Source organism: Haliotis cracherodii, unplaced genomic scaffold (assembly GCF_022045235.1).
Source record: "Haliotis cracherodii isolate W230 unplaced genomic scaffold, xgHalCrac1.p SCAF_16, whole genome shotgun sequence".
NCBI lineage: Eukaryota > Metazoa > Mollusca > Gastropoda > Lepetellida > Haliotidae > Haliotis > Haliotis cracherodii.
Genome location: NW_027266271.1, coordinates 29584969 through 29602096, shown reverse-complemented (window position 1 = coordinate 29602096; position 17128 = coordinate 29584969). Strand labels below are relative to the sequence as shown.

Here is a 17128-nt window from a genome sequence, read left to right as displayed (position 1 = left end):
ACATTCTTCCAAAAGGATCTTGAGCGTCGGTGCTGTTTTGTTTGCAACACAACTGCAGGCCTATGTTGTTAATTCGTATGCATAGAAATGTCAATAATGCCGATACTTGGGCATATGTCAATATTCATGCGCAACCAGATTTTGCAACCGGTTTCAGTTTGGTCTGTCAACGAACGGAAGTTGTTATTTATTTACACTTAAATATATATTTAACGTGGGTAATAGATGAAATACCACACTCATTATCGTTAGATACCATTTTTACGAAACCCGTAAAAATGGTATCTAACGAGAATGAGTGTAGTATTCTCTATATAATCTACATTGTAGATATCGCTGCAATGAAATTGCTTTGCAGACCATTGTGACGCAATTGGTTATCATGACGTCACAATGAAATGATGATATCAAAAGACACTTGGGTGAGATTCTCAATATGAATAGTAATGAGTAATATCTGGCCTTAAATACCGAATAAAATATCTATCTACTAGTATATCTATCTAGTAATTACTGAACAAAGACAATGTAGTGGACATACACACAATCCGTTTACATAAATACACCTGTAACATTTAGAACATATTTACAGAAGTAAAGAAACAAAATATACTCAACAACAAAAGTTCCTGTGACACCAATATTTTAGTGTATTTTTCAAACAAATAAAGTTTGGTTTTCAATATTGTAGTACATGTATGGAATCAAGTTACCAAAACGCAACTGCTACATTAAAGCATGCATTCCATGCAAAAGTCGACTTTTATGCAAGCCTCATGCATTTCACTACCCAAGAATGGATATAAAAACATATGCGTTAACGGGAATCCATTTGCATTGTTTAGCATCGTGCTGACAACAACCACTCAGAAAAACAACAAACTTATGCAATTATTCAACATTACGAAATGCCACGACTGTCCGAAAATGAGCGTCTGCGAGCCATTGGTATGCTAGAAGCAGGATCGAGTCAACGTAATGTTGCAAGAGAATTTAACGTCCACAGAAACACCATTTGGTGTTTATGGCAACGTTGGCAACATACGAATGCAGTCAGAGACCATACGCAGAGTGGCAGGCCATGCGTAACCAATAATCGACGAAATCGATTCCAGCCAGCAACAGTGACTGCAAGAATCATCCCTGGCCTTCGACGAATATCTTCACAGACCATACGTCGTCGCCTCAGATGTGCAGGGATTGTCGCCAGAAGACCCGCCAGACGTCCCATTTTGACAGGGAACCACCGTCAAGCACGTCTACGGTGGTGCAGACAGCGTCTACGCTGGACGGCCATGCAGTGGGGACAAGTTCTATTCACTGACGAGTCTCGTTTTCACCTCAGCCACAGCGATGGACGGATTCAAGTGTTCCGACGTCGGGGTGAATGTTACGTCAATCATTGTGTCGTGGAAGAAGATCGTTTCGGGGGCGGCAGCGTTATGGTATAGGGTGGGATTACAGCAAGACAGAGGACCCGTTTGATAGGGAAATCTCAATGGACAGCGCAACCGCGACGAGATCATCGGCCCTGTTGTGCTACCATTTTTGCGTCGTCATGGCCCAGGCATTACCTTTCAACATGGCAACGCCCGGTCTCATGTTGCTCGACTTGTTCAGGATTCCCTTCAACAAAACAACGTGAATGTAAATACCCTGGCCGGCTCGCTCCCCTGATCTCTAACCAATCGAGCACATGTGGAAAGAGATGGATCGGCGCCTTCGACGTCAACCACGTGTTCAACAGACACTCCAGGAACTTCGAAACATGCTCCAGCAGGTATGGACAAGTATCCCACAGGACTTTGTGCGACGCCTGGTCCATTCCATGAGACGAAGATGTGTTGCTTGCTTGCACACGCTATTGATTTGTAAATTGACATTTTGGCATGTTCATGTTTGTTATGAAATCACGCATTTTCTGAAGTCAGTAAGGCAAATTAAACCATTTGAACACTTAATGCAGGAGTCTTTTATCTGTTGCAAACCGAAATTATTTCAGATTTGGTAAAAAACAGAAGTTTGCATTAACTCTTATTCAATGTCACAGGAACTTTTGTTGTTCAGTATATAAGATGTAAAGACACAAATACTCAGTCTTGTTGGATATATGATTTGGCACATTATCGACTGAAATTTTAAACATGAACACAGTCAAAATAATTGACAATCGCAATGAGGTTTCAAGGGTCTCTGAAAGGTTTCACTGAGGTCGCTACAAGGTTTCAGAGCGGTCGCAAAACCCATTCGGTCGCAACCAGTCTTTTGAACATGCACAAAAGACTGGCTGCGACCGATTTGGTCGCTTGGAGGTCCCCAAGTGGTGTTATTCTAATCGCAGATTGGTTTCCACTGTGCGGCGATCGGTTTCGTCTACACACAAGGGTGTTGACTCTTTGCAACCTAGTGGCGACCTATCGGTGATTGATCAGTGATGAGGCAGTGATCCACCGGCTTATCATCGGTGACTGGTTGTCGATTGGTTGCAAAGTGGTTTCCAAGCGTGCGTCGATCACTGGCCGTTGGGTATGCAACATGTCACCGTCCGGAGAAAGACCTGTCTGTGCATTACATCATCATTTTGTCATAAGTACTCAGAGAGTTCACATCAATTATTTCCATTCATCACTATGGTCCGTAAAGGCAGGAACACAAAAGAACCAGAAACTGTAGAAGATACACTAGAGACAACTGCTGTGGTGCACAGGTCTGCTACAATGGAGCCAGAGCCAACAACATCTCAACAAAAGAAGAGGCGGACACCTGATGAGGAGTGAGTGAATGAGTGAGTTGGGTTTAACGCCGCTTTTAACAGTATTCCAGTTATATCGCGGCGTGTCAGCTTAATGTGTGAGGAAAGCCCGATGCTCCATTCTGAGCTGGCCCATGAATGGAGGTTTCATCGCGGTCGCATTGTCTGTGTCACTGAGGCTTAAACTACGTTTATAACGGACACGCTTATAAGTGTATTCATTATTTAAGACATCATTATCACTTGAACCATATCTATGAAATATATTATCAAAAGAAAAGCGACGTATGCTTACCCTTTTACGTATTGGAGAACTGGGAATTATGCATAACATAGGAAGGAGGGATGGCATCGATAAGACACTCCGGTTTTGTCCATTGTGTTAAGGGCAGTTGAAAATGAAATTCATTTCATTCTTGTTTGTCCTATTTATGAAGATATTCGCTCAAAATATTTCCCATATTTAGACTTCATTACTGGTAATAATCGTAAAGACACACTGGTTAGAATGTTAAACTCTTCTGATGTAAACCGCCTTGAGAACTTAGCCAATTATGTTAAAAATGCTATCTGTTCTTCTTACCTGTAAATATTATTTCATGCAGCACTAGATGTGAAACTAATCTGTATATATCTGTACGTGGGCCTGAGGCCTTATTACCGAATAAACTAATTGATTGATTGACACGCTTTTAACGAACTGACGGATATAAGGAACTGTCTTTTATGGTCCCATTTGCTGTATATATACTGTATACATGCTTATTTCGAACTACGGTTATAACGAACTAGAATTAGAGCTCCCTTTGAGTTTGTTATATCCGTAGTCTACTGTAGTTGTATTTAGTTGTCATGCCCATCAATGGTCCAGTTATTTCTACTCTCTTGGTTAAGCCTGAGTCACACAGACAATGCGACCGCGATGCTACCTCCTGGCGGCCAAAATAGTTGACAATCGCAGTGAGGTTTCGCTGAGGTATTTGGCATTATTTGCTAAAACTATGTAGCAACATGAGCATTAACTTGGTGAATGGAATCTGGCGCAGTATGAATGGACTTCTTCTTCTTCTTCTTCTTCTTCCTCTTCTTCTTCTTATTATTATTTACAGATTAAAATAAAAAATGCAGCAAAGAGGGTTTGGGGGATCCTGGCACAGTCAGGCTGGTTAGGCTCATCATCAACTCAGGGCCCAGGAAGCGCTGCCTAGTCAAACCCACCCAGAACTTTTCGGAGAATGTGAAGACTCCCCAACACTGCAGCCTTCTGCGTTACCCAGATTGTCAGAAGGCTGTATTCCTGGTAGTAAACCTGGGTACTCTCCCAAAGTCAACAGATTGGGAGGTACCAAACCTAAGGCACCGAGAAAAATGGGGAGTCGGACAACTTGGTACTTGGGATGCAAGCGTGACATTTCGAAAGTATATTTGCCATATTTTTCCTCAATCTTGTCAATCACATTAGTGTCAAAAGGGACAGAAAATACAATCATTGGATTTATCAAAAAGCAAAAGATCAGGTTTGTCGGCCTGGATACGTCTAAGGCTGTAAATGGGCCTATTCCAAAGAATATTGTATTTGTCATTTTCCATGACGCCCTCTACATATTCCGAGTCGTACCATGGATGGACCTCAGTGTCACAACCACCAGCATGGCGAAGACGGTAATCAAACGATCGAGCTACACCATCATGTCGTTTAAGATACTGTGTTTGTGCCAAAGCTGGCCATCCACTCACAAAATATTATTATTATTATTATTATCATTATTATTATTATTATCATCATCATTATTATTGCGCCGATGCTCTTCTATCAAACATAATAATCATACAATGTTGCCTTTCTAAAATTGAACAAGTGCTTTTTCTTGTTTTCAAATGTCATCCAACATACATATGGGATAAATCTGATATCTGATCAGTTCGTCAAGGATGTAACACCTCTCTCATTACACCGTCTACTCGATCAGCGACATCTGTGACGGTGATTGGAACACTCACAATACGCTCTCAGTTCCTACCACCACCGCTCACGGCATGTGTGACGGTAGCCCCAACAGGTGTTGCGTCTGGACTGTCCCCTAGATCCCATCGAATGAATTAAGAAATAAATCCAACTCAATTCTAGAACTATTTGGTATTCTAGATTGCCTCACTGAATCAAGCATTGTCTATTTGTATTTTATATCATATTTTGTAGACATATATAGGCTCGGTGTCAGTATACTGTGTCTGAATGGGGTATTCATGATAAACTGCGGCATGGTATCTCAGTGTGATAGCACTATAAATTGGCACCAGTCCGGACAAGCACGCACACACACACACACACACACACACACAAACACACACACACACACACACACGTGAATGCACGTCGCTATATGAGTGCAATAATCTTTGACGCTACGTTAAACCCAATTTCACCTCACCCCACCTCTATCTTGTTCAGATCAACAATCTAATATTGCCATGTGTCAATGACAGTATGTTCAACGAAGACAACTCTGTGAAACATTTTTCTGAAAAGTTATTTTATTAAGTATCAAAACATCCGATCCGGGATAACACGCGTGTGTCATACCACGTCAGTCGTAAATCAGCTTCAACCAGCCTACTGTATAGTACACATCCTGATCCTAATCCTATTTGGGGCGGTCGGGTAGCCTTGTGGGTGGCAGTTTACTTCCTTACAAATTTAATATCGATGCATGGTTCACCACTATCTCACGACGAGGCCAGCCCCAGTCCCACCCCACAGACGCCACCCCGGGGTGACCCCACAGACCCAACCCAGCCAGATGTCGTTCTCCATGTCCCAAGCTTTTCTGAAATCTGTGTAACAGGGCTCTGCACAAAGAAAACCATGAAAATGCTGTTGTTAGTAAGCCCAACCCTTCAAGGGTAAGCAAGCACTACGAGCAATATGAAACCCCTCAAGGGTAAGCAAGCACTACGAACAATATGAAACCCCTCAAGGGTAGGCAAGCACTATGAACAATATGAAACCCCTCAAGGGAAGGCAAGCACTATGAACAATATGAAACCCCTCAAGGGTAAGCAAGCACTATGAACAATATGAAACCCCTCAAGGGTAAGCAAGCACTATGAACAATATGAAACCCCTCAAGGGTAAGCAAGCACTACGAGCAATATGAAACCCCTCAAGGGTAAGCAAGCACTATGAACAATATGAAACCCCTCAAGGGTAGGCAAGCAGTACGAACAATATGAAACCCCTCAAGGGTAAACAAGCACTATGAACAATATGAAACCCCTCAAGGGTAAGCAAGCACTACGAACAATATGAAACCCCTCAAGGGTAGGCAAGCACTATGAACAATATGAAACCCCTCAAGGGAAGGCAAGCACTATGAACAATATGAAACCCCTCAAGGGTAAGCAAGCACTATGAACAATATGAAACCCCTCAAGGGTAAGCAAGCACTATGAACAATATGAAACCCCTCAAGGGTAAGCAAGCACTACGAACAATATGAAACCCCTCAAGGGTAGGCAAGCAGTACGAACAATATGAAACCCCTCAAGGGTAAGCAAGCACTATGAACAATATGAAACCCCTCAAGGGTAAGCAAGCACTACGAACAATATGAAACCCCTCAAGGGTAGGCAAGCACTATGAACAATATGAAACCCCTCAAGGAAGGCAAGCACTATGAACAATATGAAACCCCTCAAGGGTAAGCAAGCACTATGAACAATATGAAACCCCTCAAGGGTAAGCAAGCACTATGAACAATATGAAACCCCTCAAGGGTAAGCAAGCACTACGAGCAATATGAAACCCCTCAAGGGTAAGCAAGCACTATGAACAATATGAAACCCCTCAAGGGTAGGCAAGCAGTACGAACAATATGAAACCCCTCAAGGGTAAACAAGCACTATGAACAATATGAAACCCCTCAAGGGTAGGCAAGCAGTACGAACAATATGAAACCCCTCAAGGGTAAACAAGCACTACGAACAATATGAAACCCCTCAAGGGTAAACAAGCACTATGAACAATATGAAACCCCTCAAGGGTAAACAAGCACTACGAACAATATGAAACCCCTCAAGGGTAAGCAAGCACTACGAACAATATGAAACCCCTCAAGGGTAAGCAAGCACTATGAACAATATGAAACCCCTCAAGGGTAAGCAAGCACTATGAACAATATGAAACCCCTCAAGGGTAAGCAAGCACTTTGAACAATATGAAACCCCTCAAAACAAGAACAATGAACGTAAACTGCAAAGTGAATACCAACCCACAAATGAAAACCTCAAACCACAATATGCACTATGAACAATATGAAACCCCTCAAGGCTAAACAAGCACTACGAACAATATGAAACCCCTCAAGGGTAAGCAAGCACTATGAACAATATGAAACCCCTCAAGGCTAAACAAGCACTACGAACAATATGAAACCCCTCAAGGGTAAGCAAGCACTACGAGCAATATGAAACCCCTCAAGGGTAAGCAAGCACTATGAACAATATGAAACCCCTCAAGGGTAAGCAAGCACTATGAACAATATGAAACCCCTCAAGGGTAAACAAGCACTACGAACAATATGAAACCCCTCAAGGGTGAACAAGCACTACGAACAATATGAAACCCCTCAAGGGTGAGCAAGCACTATGAACAATATGAAACCCCTCAAGGGTAAACAAGCACTACGAACAATATGAAACCCCTCAAGGGTGAGCAAGCACTATAAACAATATGAAACCCCTCAAGGGTAAGCAAGCACTATGAACAATATGAAACCCCTCAAGGGTAAGCAAGCACTATGAACAATATGAAACCCCTCAAGGGTAAGCAAGCACTATGAACAATATGAAACCCCTCAAAACAAGAACAATGAACGTAAACTGCAAAGTAAATACCAACCCACAAATGAAAACCTTCTCAAACCTTTCTCACCTCGTGAGTTATAGGAGATATTTATCTAAGCCAGGCACAGTGGGTACACCGTTGTTCGTATCTATATCTCCAAAGGTGCAAATGTATTACTGAAGTAAATTCTTATAACGAGATAAGTCAACAATAACAACTTCACAGTCTGCTTATTTAATCATCAATACAAAACAACTGTAGACAACAATACGAGATACATCACATAATGCAGTGACAGAATGCATCACACACCCCGAGCTTTCTATGTTTAGTTTTAGTTTAAACATAATTTATCCTCATGAAAAGGTTAGGGCACAGGCTATCAGAACGCCCTCTTCCATAGATTTACATCTATGCACATTTACAATTTATAAATTACACGACAGAAGGGAATTGAAGAGAAACAGAAAAACGTATGTACATTAACATTGCTCCCTCAAACCTATTTTGTTTTCATTATAGATGTATGTGCATTCCTGAAAATGTTATCGTGATTAGGTAAAACTGCATTACCAACTAGCACCAGGTCAATATTTACATCACAAGTATCTTTCACAATTAACAATAGTGAGTGCATCAGTTCGTTTCTAACCAATTTAAAAAATGTACACTTTATGAAAACAAATGATGTGAATTTTCAAATGGGTTGCCACATCGGCATTTAGGATTCCCGTTTAAACTTTTTCTAAATCATTTTTTTAATTCACTATCATCATGTCTATATTTTGTATGTATTTTTTCTGAGAACATATGAGAAATAAGGGTCTGTAGATTTATTTGTTCTTTTTGTTCTGGATTAAGATCGAAAGTAGGTTTAAATCTTCCTTTGTTGAATAAGTAATGTGTCCCACAATTTAAAAGATGATGGTATAAACGAGGATTCAGAAAAGAATTAACGTAATAAAGGCATAGCTAAAATATATTATGAGCAGCTCTGAGGTTGTGTGTTACGTTGTCCCCGCCATGTTGAGGTACTAGATCTTTAAGGTATGACGGTGTCATATTGTAATTTAATAATTATCATATAATCACAACTTATATTTTCTTCTGCTCTTTGACAGGGCTCCCAGGACGTTTCCATACATTTTAAATACATTTTAAACAGAAAAATATACCATTCTATTATTAGCCAGTCCGGAAACAGCTGTCCGCTAGTCGCTAGTGGGCGTGGACTAAATATTTTAGATTTACGGAACATGAACGTAAACAAAAGTGATTGGTTAGATAATCAAATGCTATGGAATCACTTGCAATATGTCTATGTAAAGTCATAGCAAATCCCACACAGATATAGTGCAGTGATCAGTGACACACGTCATGGGTTTCAGTGTATACACTCTCATGTTTTTCTGTACGGTGCTATGCCATGACGCCCAGGAACACAAAGGTTAGTGCTTCGTAGAATTTGAAACTTGTGTTAACTTCATGTTAATGCCTGTCATGGTGTCTCGTTTGAATGAATAATGGAAGTGCATCGACACATTTAAAATCTTTTTTACATGCTGCAAGTGCCTCGGTACATGTAAATATTCCCGCATATGCTGCAAGTGCCTCGACACATATAAATATTCTCTTACATACTCAAAGCAGCAGGGTTTTTGTAAAAACAACAACATACACTTTCCAACGCAATGGATGTCCTTTACAAACTGACCCACAACAACATACACTTTCCAACGCAATGGATGTCCTTTACAAACTGACCCTAAACGAAACGTACAATCGGCATGTTTTATTTTCAGGCCGTTTGGTTTACTTCAAAGCGTCGCTGTCCAAGGGCAAAACCTTTGGGATTCACAGCACGGTGATATTTGACAAATGCGAAGCAAACATCGGGAAGGGGTACAATCCAACCTCCGGAGTGTTCCATGCCCCAGTGTCAGGTAGATGTCATGTTTCTTTAGATGCTGACCGTACATGGTTGTCCTTACATGTTGAATGGTAACTTACTGTCATAGGGACATTTGTTGAAGGAAAAGTGATGTTTCGTCAGATGTTGACCTTACATGTTGAATGGTAACTTACTGTAACAGGGACACTTGTTGAAGGAAAAGTGATGTTTCCTTAGATGTTGACCTTACATGTTAAATGGTAACTTACTTTCACAGGGACATTTGTTGAAGGAAAAAGCGATGTTTCGTTAGATGTTGACCTTACATGTTGAATGGTAACTTACTGTAACAGGGACATTCGTTGAAGGAAAAGTGATGTTTCGTTAGATGTTGACCTTACATGTTAAATGGTAACTTACTGTCACAGGGATATTTGTTGAAGGAAAAGTGATGTTTCCTTAGATGTTGACCTTACATGTTGAATGGTAACTTACTTTCACAGGGACATTTGTTGAAGGAAAAGTGATGTTTCCTTAGATGTTGACCTTACATGTTGAATGGTAACTTACTGTCACAGGGACATTTGTTGAAGGAAAAGTGATGTTTCGTTAGATGTTGACCTTACATGTTAAATGGTAACTTACTTTCACAGGGACATTTGTTGAAGGAAAAGTGATGTTTCCTTAGATGTTGACCTTGCATGCTAAATGGTATTTTATAGGACAAGACACAGGTATGGTTGTCTGTTGTTTAACGCCGCACTCAGCAATATTTCAGCTACATGACGAGTCACTACCTGACGGCCTGCCAAATGGTGTATACCGTTCCAAGGCAGGTTGATTTAATTTTCATTCTAGTACCTTGGAATCTGTTACGGTTCACAGGTTTCTTAACGACCCCATAGTAAATCAAATGACGTTATCTCGGAATTATGCGATACAAGGGAAGGGAGAGTCAGTTAAATGTTATTGATCACCCCATCATCTCTGTGTATGTAACAAACCGTCGGACGTGTAACTTTCTCACATTTTCTTTTTGTTCAATTCCTGCAGGGTATTACGAGTTCAAAGTTCAGCTGGAATCATCCGGCGCTGGCGGGTTTGTCTTCTGCTTGGTGTGCGAGGGCGTCGTCAAGTCGGAGCTGTCCATTCAACGTATGTGGAGCAGCAAGTTCACGAGCGCCATCTTCCACGTCAACGCCGGAGAACACGTGCTCGTCAGGAAGACCCTCCATGGCGGCGCCACCCCCATTTCAAGTGGAGCGCGAACGCAGTTCTCCGGCTACCTGCTTCGAAGTGACTGACAGACCTGAGTATCACGGAGTGCCTGTCTGCTGCTGTATTAAAACACAGTATTTCCCTACACAATGACGTTGTCCGTTTATGTGATGTGCTTACGTGACCTCAGTACAGAAGACATATGTTTCTGTTATTTAATTAACGGAGTAGTGTCATTACTAGTCTCTCGCACCGCCCCTGAACCATGTCCTTTTCCTTTTGCCCAGCCCTTACTGTAATGCCAAAACCCTGAATAAAGCAAGTCTAGGTTCAGGTTCCCAATTCAGGGCTCCTTTTCAATTTAAATGTAGTTGCTTGTTTCGATCCAAATCATATAGTTTCAGACACGCAACGTTAGTCTATGTCATGACCAGCAAAAGAGTTAATAGTCTTCTGTTCTCCTCTGAAATGGTATTCTCCTCTACCGATATGGTGGTTACCCACACTTCAGTCTCCAGTTTATCATAAACATCATTTGGATGCCGCGCCCCCAAGATCTTCTCCAGGAGCGCCTTTTTTAATTCAACCATTGGTGGAACGCTGTTGTCACATATCAAAAGCAGAACTAATTACAAGAAAAGTCAGTACATATTACAAATAAAGGAAACTCTTTTGAGGAAGAGAATATATGGATGTCAACTTCGTTATCATGAAGAGCACAACATTTCGGAGTATATGTTGCTCCTTCATCAGGTGGCACTTACTCCCAAACGTTGTGTTCCTCATAATAAAGAAGTTCAATTCTTTATTCATGTACATGTGTGGGCCAGCGGCCCATGGTACACTATTTGGTCCAGCATTAACATTTATAGGCTTAGTGTTTGGAGTCTAACATTCATAGCATGGTATATAAAAGTTGCAACATTTCTAATAACAGTTTCATTGTTCACCGCCATAAGCGTATTGAATTTAGCAAGAGTAGGATGTACAAAATACTTCTGTGGTAAATACTTAAGACGAGGTTCACTATAAGCGTTACAAATTAATAAAAAAATGATATTCATTCTCGAAATATCTTTGGTTGCAACTATTGCACAATCTCTGCTCACGTGGAGTATTAACGTATCTACCAGTCTCAATGTGGAGAGCGTGGAGCTACAGCGAAACTGGGCTAGTGCAACACGAAATTTGTCGATAGTCATAGCAGACAAATACAACTCTAGACTAAATGAATTTTTGAAAAGTGTATAATGGAACATTTTAGAACTATTTGCTAAAGACCAATGCCAATCCTGTTCGTAAGCAAATTTTAACCGATCGTCACATTCGGAAATAAATGATTCGGGGCAAATAACATATTGGTTCTCCCATATATATCCAATAATAAAGAAGTTGACATACAAATAGTATCTTCCTAATGTCACTTCTAAATGCCTTTCAAAGACGTGAAGCCCTTTCGCTTGAGTCCATTATCAAGATCAATAGTACTGCTTCACACAAGGTTAAATGGAATAGTCAGGACAGCTTTGTTTCACTTTATGTAAAATAATATAGTGAACACGGCAGTGTTTCACACAAGCTTGGAGTCTTCACCAAACTATCGCCAACTATGCACATGCCCCAGTCGTCTAGCACTGTGCCCGACCTCACTACAGTTTGTATTGCCTGACTGGGTTGCAAACCACAAGTAGGAGCAATCTCCATGAGGCCTGAAATAATTAAAAGTCCTATTAACTAGCCACTTGGCGAGAACTGTCATGTATTCGGGTCAAAACATCTCTACAACGCATCAACATTCTCATTTGGAAAGAAAGGAATAGATAATAACTTAAGTTTCAGCAGCATAAAACCTTATTTACACTTAAAAACAGTACCCTTTCTACACATACTCGCAAAAAAACCCCGCAAAAGTAATTTTAGATATATATTTTATATATCGTTTAAATAATAAGCAGATGGAATCGATTGTTCAAAATTGGCACACACCATTGTCATTGACCGAGGTTCCATATTGCACGTATGGAACAGTGGATTTTCAAGGTGAAGGTTATCTATCAATATTTTGTATGGCCATCGTTAGAGTCCAAAACTGACTGGCATCGTCGTCCCATGGAAGTAATCAGACGCCGAATGTTTACTCATTCTGCCTGCAGTGCTCGGCCAACGGTCGGAGGTTCTGGGGTTGTTGCTGACGTGCTCGCAGTCGTTAATCCAGTTTAAATTGGTTTTAGATCTGGAGATCTGGAGGACCAAGACAGAACTTGGATGTTGTTATTTCAGTTGAAGGCTGTTGTCAGTCTAACATCCGCACGGCGAAGCATAAAACATGATTCGTCACTAAACCAAACGTGTTTCCATCGCAGTTGTGGCAATTTCAATATAAACATCAGTTGCTAGCAAGGTTAAACAACGTCAATACATATTTCAGTTGCTAGCTAGGTTAAACAACGTCAATATAAACTTCAGTTGCTGGGTAGGTTAAACAACGTCAATACATACTTCAGTTGCTAGCGAGGTTAAACAACGTCAATATATACTTCAGTTGCTAGCAAGGTTAAACAACGTCAATATATACTTCAGTTGCTAGCAAGGTTAAACAACGTCAATACATACTTCAGTTGCTAGCGAGGTTAAACAACGTCAATACATACTTCAGTTGCTAGCAATGTTAAACCACGTCAATATATACTTCAGTTGGTAGCGAGGTTAAACAACGTCAATACATACTTCAGTTGCTAGCTAGGTTAAACAACGTCAATATATACTTCAGTTGCTAGGTAGGTTAAACAACGTCAATATATACTTCAGTTGCTAGCGAGGTTAAACAACGTCAATATATACTTCAGTTACTAGCAATGTTAAACAACGTCAATATATACTTCAGTTGCTAGCAATGTTAAACAACGTCAATATATACTTCAGTTGCTAGCAAGGTTAAACAAAGTTAATATACACCTCCGTTCCTTGTTGAACTGACTCATGCACAAAAAAACTATACGACTTGTCATGTTGCCCTGACGACTTGTCATCTTCCCCTGACGACTTGTCATCTTGCCGTGATGGCGTGTCAAGTTGCCCTTATGGCGTGTCATGTTGCCCTGACGGCGTGTCATCTTCCCCTGACGACTTGTCATCTTGCCCTGATGGCGTGTCATCTCGCCCTTATGGCGTGTCATTTCCCCTGACGACTTGTCATGTTGCCCTGATGGCATGTCAGGTTGCCCCGATGGCGTGTCATTTTCCCCTGTCGTCTTGTCATGTTGCCCTGATGGCGTGTCATGTTGCCCTGATGGCTTGTCATCTTGCCCTGACAGCGTGTCATTTTCCCCTGACGGCGTGTCATGTTGCCCTGACGACTTGTCATCTTGCCCTGATGGCGTGTCATGTTGCCCTGACAGCATGCCATCTTCCCCTTACGACTTGTCATCCTGTTTTGATGGTTTGTCATGTTGCCCTGACGGCGTGTCATCTTCCCCTGACGACTTGTCATCTTGCCCTGATGGCGTGTCATGTTACCCTGACAGCGTGTCATTTTCCCCCGACGGTGTGTCATGTTGCCCTGATGGCTTTTCATGTTGCCCTGACGGCGTGTCATCTTGCCTTGACGGCGTGTACCCATTGGTTATTTTTTCAGTTATTTGTTTCTCTGCTCAAGGCTCTATTGTTTTCAGACCGCCATGATATTACAGGAACATTGTTGACCGTTGAGTTCACTTCCTTATGATACTATATATTTCCTGAGAACTCCAGTCTCTAAATAGCGCTGCGATGGTAATCCCACTATCTTAAGATAATGTCCGGTTTCAATACATCCTATTTAAGCCAGAGCTGATATTTGTTGCTCTTAAACATCACGATGCACAAACTAGATCTGTCGTTAGACGGAAGATGATAGGTGAAACGACCTTGCGGTGTCGCGTGTCTATCGAATGCATCGCGTGCAGTGTGGAGGACGACAGTTGGTGAACATCGCGTACAGTGTGGAGGACGACATTTGGTGAACATCGCGTACAGCGTGGAGGGCGACTGTTAGTGAACATCACGTACAGTGTGGAGGACGACAGTTGGTGAACATCACGTACAGTGTGGAGGACGACTTTTGGTGAACATCACGTACAGTGTGGAGGACGACTGTTAGTGAACATCACGTACAGTGTGGAGGACGACATTTGGTGAACATCACGTACAGTGTGGAGGGCGACATTTGGTGAACATCACGTACAGTGTGGAGGGCGACAGTTGGTGAACATCACGTACAGTGTGGAGGACGACATTTGGTGAACATCACGTACAGTGTGGAGGACGACAGTTGGTGAACATCACGTACAGTGTGGAGGACGACTTTTGGTGAACATCACGTACAGTGTGGAGGACGACAGTTGGTGAACATCACGAACAGTGTGGAGGACGACTTTTGGTGAACATCACGTACAGTGTGGAGGACGACATTTGGTGAACATCACGTACAGTGTGGAGGACGACAGTTGGTGAACATCACGTACAGTGTGGAGGACGACATTTGGTGAACATCACGTACAGTGTGGAGGACGACAGTTGGTGAACATCACGTACAGTGTGGAGGACGACTTTTGGTGAACATCACGTACAGTGTGGAGGACGACTTTTGGTGAACATCACGAACAGTCTGGAGGACGACTTTTGGTGAACATCACGTACAGTGTGGAGGACGACATTTGGTGTACGGGCCAAAGCAGACAAGGTAATGTGCGGTCACATCATTCAGTGAGTGAGTGAGTGAGTGAATTTCTCCAACGCCTCAGCCAACATTATCTTTAGAAACAGGATCTTCGCTTTACCTCAATTAACGTAAAGGTATCTAGGCAGCCAATTTGTCTATCCCCATTTATAGGTTGTCATCAAGCGCTTTAAGTTACTTTATCGTTAATTATTTTTTGTCTTCCCAACCTTTGCCTAGCGCATGATGGTTTTCTGTAATTTCTAATCTAAACTGTTCCGTCTTGTACGCTCTCAGAATCAGGACTATAAAGTTTCCGCGGACTGAGAGTGGTTGCTGCGTGGAAAGGCTCCAGGATGTCCCTTTGGAGGCTGTGTGCTGGGGTTCTGTTGGTGTGTTCCGTTCTGTCGGGGTCTGATGCAGCACTCGATGCCGCTACTGAGGACAACTGGACCGTTCCATGCTGCCATATAACAGGGAGAGACCTCACCTACATCCCAAGGATAAATATCACATGCGATTGCTTGAACTTCTCAAACAACACCCTAAGAAATATAACCAACGAAACATTCAAAAACATAACCTTCGTAAGAAGTTTAATACTTCACAATGATAAGATCCGGAACATATCAAGTTATGCCTTCAGGAATCTTACATCTTTAAAATACCTCGATCTTCAATACAATTTTATCCATCCACGTGACCTTGTTTTCGCATTCCAAAGTTTAGACCACAATATTCAGATCATCAACTTATCGCAAAACAGACTGGTAAGGTTCAATGGTTTCGTTGACGTCCTCATTGGAAAAAACATCACAACACTCACTCTGGAATACTGTCGTATCGAACAAAAGTTAAACTTTTCCGAACTTTCTTTGCTTAAGCCATTGCGTGTTTTATCGATGGGGCACAACGCTCTGTACACAACCACTGGTCATGTGCCCTCACACCTGACAAACATCACGTTACGTGACAACTACTTAAGACACCTGCCCAGATTCTGTAGCAATCACACCAAGGTCTCCCAGCTCAGATACCTCGACGTCTGTGACAACAACATCTACCTCCTACCACGACAATATATTGAATGTCTTACAAGTCTGGAGTATCTTTATATCACGAACAACCGAGTGGGGACGATTGGATCCAGTACGTTTACGTCGCTGCCGCGACTTGGCGTCATCTACCTGGAGAACGTCTTCGAAAACGCCAATGGGCATGTTTACAGTTATGCTTTTAATAACAGCGTTATTAAATCGCTGATTCTGAATAGCCTTACTGCATATGGTTCTTTCATCGGTACAGTGGACCCTGCATGTTTAGGAGGGTGTGGTGGGTTGTTGGAACTGTCTTTGTCCTACAATGACATGGCTGATTCAAATAATACCTATTTTGATACACTTCTTGGAAATCTCAATACTGTTCAGACCTTGAGATTAGCACATTGCCAATTGTATTTTCTACCGAAGGTGGTATCCAACCTCTTGCAGTTGCAAAAGCTTGACGTTCACGGAAACCGCATACTGCTGTTAGAAGATGGGATGTTTGATAATTTGAAGAATCTGAAAACCATCGATGTTTCAAAAAATGCGTTGCTAATGGTGCCTGAATCGGTGTTCCCACTAAATCTTCGAAACCAACTTGTTAAAGTAAAATTAGAATACAACAGTTATATATGCAAGTGCGTAAATCTGTGGTTCATAGAATGGGTTTCACGGTCCGAAA

The 17128-nt window shown here is 41.8% G+C and overlaps 2 protein-coding genes and 1 pseudogene across 2 annotated transcripts; 2 read left to right on the top strand and 1 right to left on the bottom strand.

Annotated features, from left to right (window-relative positions):
* The first annotated feature begins 8962 nt into the window (after positions 1 to 8962).
* Positions 8963 to 10793, top strand: LOC139463554 (uncharacterized). Its single transcript, XM_071244826.1, has 3 exons — positions 8963 to 9045; positions 9401 to 9541; positions 10543 to 10793. Exons 1-3 carry the CDS (start codon positions 8976 to 8978, stop codon positions 10791 to 10793), a joined length of 462 nt encoding a protein of 153 aa, XP_071100927.1. The 5' UTR covers positions 8963 to 8975.
* Positions 10794 to 13625: 2832 nt separating this feature from the next.
* Positions 13626 to 14108, bottom strand: LOC139463686 (autotransporter adhesin BpaC-like). Its single transcript, XM_071244942.1, has one exon. The coding sequence runs from the start codon at positions 14106 to 14108 to the stop codon at positions 13626 to 13628; it is 483 nt and encodes a 160-aa protein (XP_071101043.1).
* A 1255-nt stretch (positions 14109 to 15363) lies between these two features.
* Positions 15364 to 16837, top strand: LOC139463553 (leucine-rich repeat-containing protein 15-like; annotated as a pseudogene).
* The last annotated feature ends 291 nt before the right edge of the window (positions 16838 to 17128 follow it).

Bases quoted from the DNA above. Each gene is read 5' to 3' on its own strand.
- LOC139463686 (XM_071244942.1), bottom strand. From the start codon at position 14,108: ATGCTGTCAGGGCAACATGACACGCCATCAGGGCAAGATGACAAGTCG.
- LOC139463554 (XM_071244826.1), top strand. From the start codon at position 8,976: ATGGGTTTCAGTGTATACACTCTCATGTTTTTCTGTACGGTGCTATGC. The intron at 9,046-9,400 runs GTTAGTGCTTCG...TTTTATTTTCAG, and splicing joins TGACGCCCAGGAACACAAAG to GCCGTTTGGTTTACTTCAAA. The intron at 9,542-10,542 runs GTAGATGTCATG...CAATTCCTGCAG, and splicing joins GTTCCATGCCCCAGTGTCAG to GGTATTACGAGTTCAAAGTT.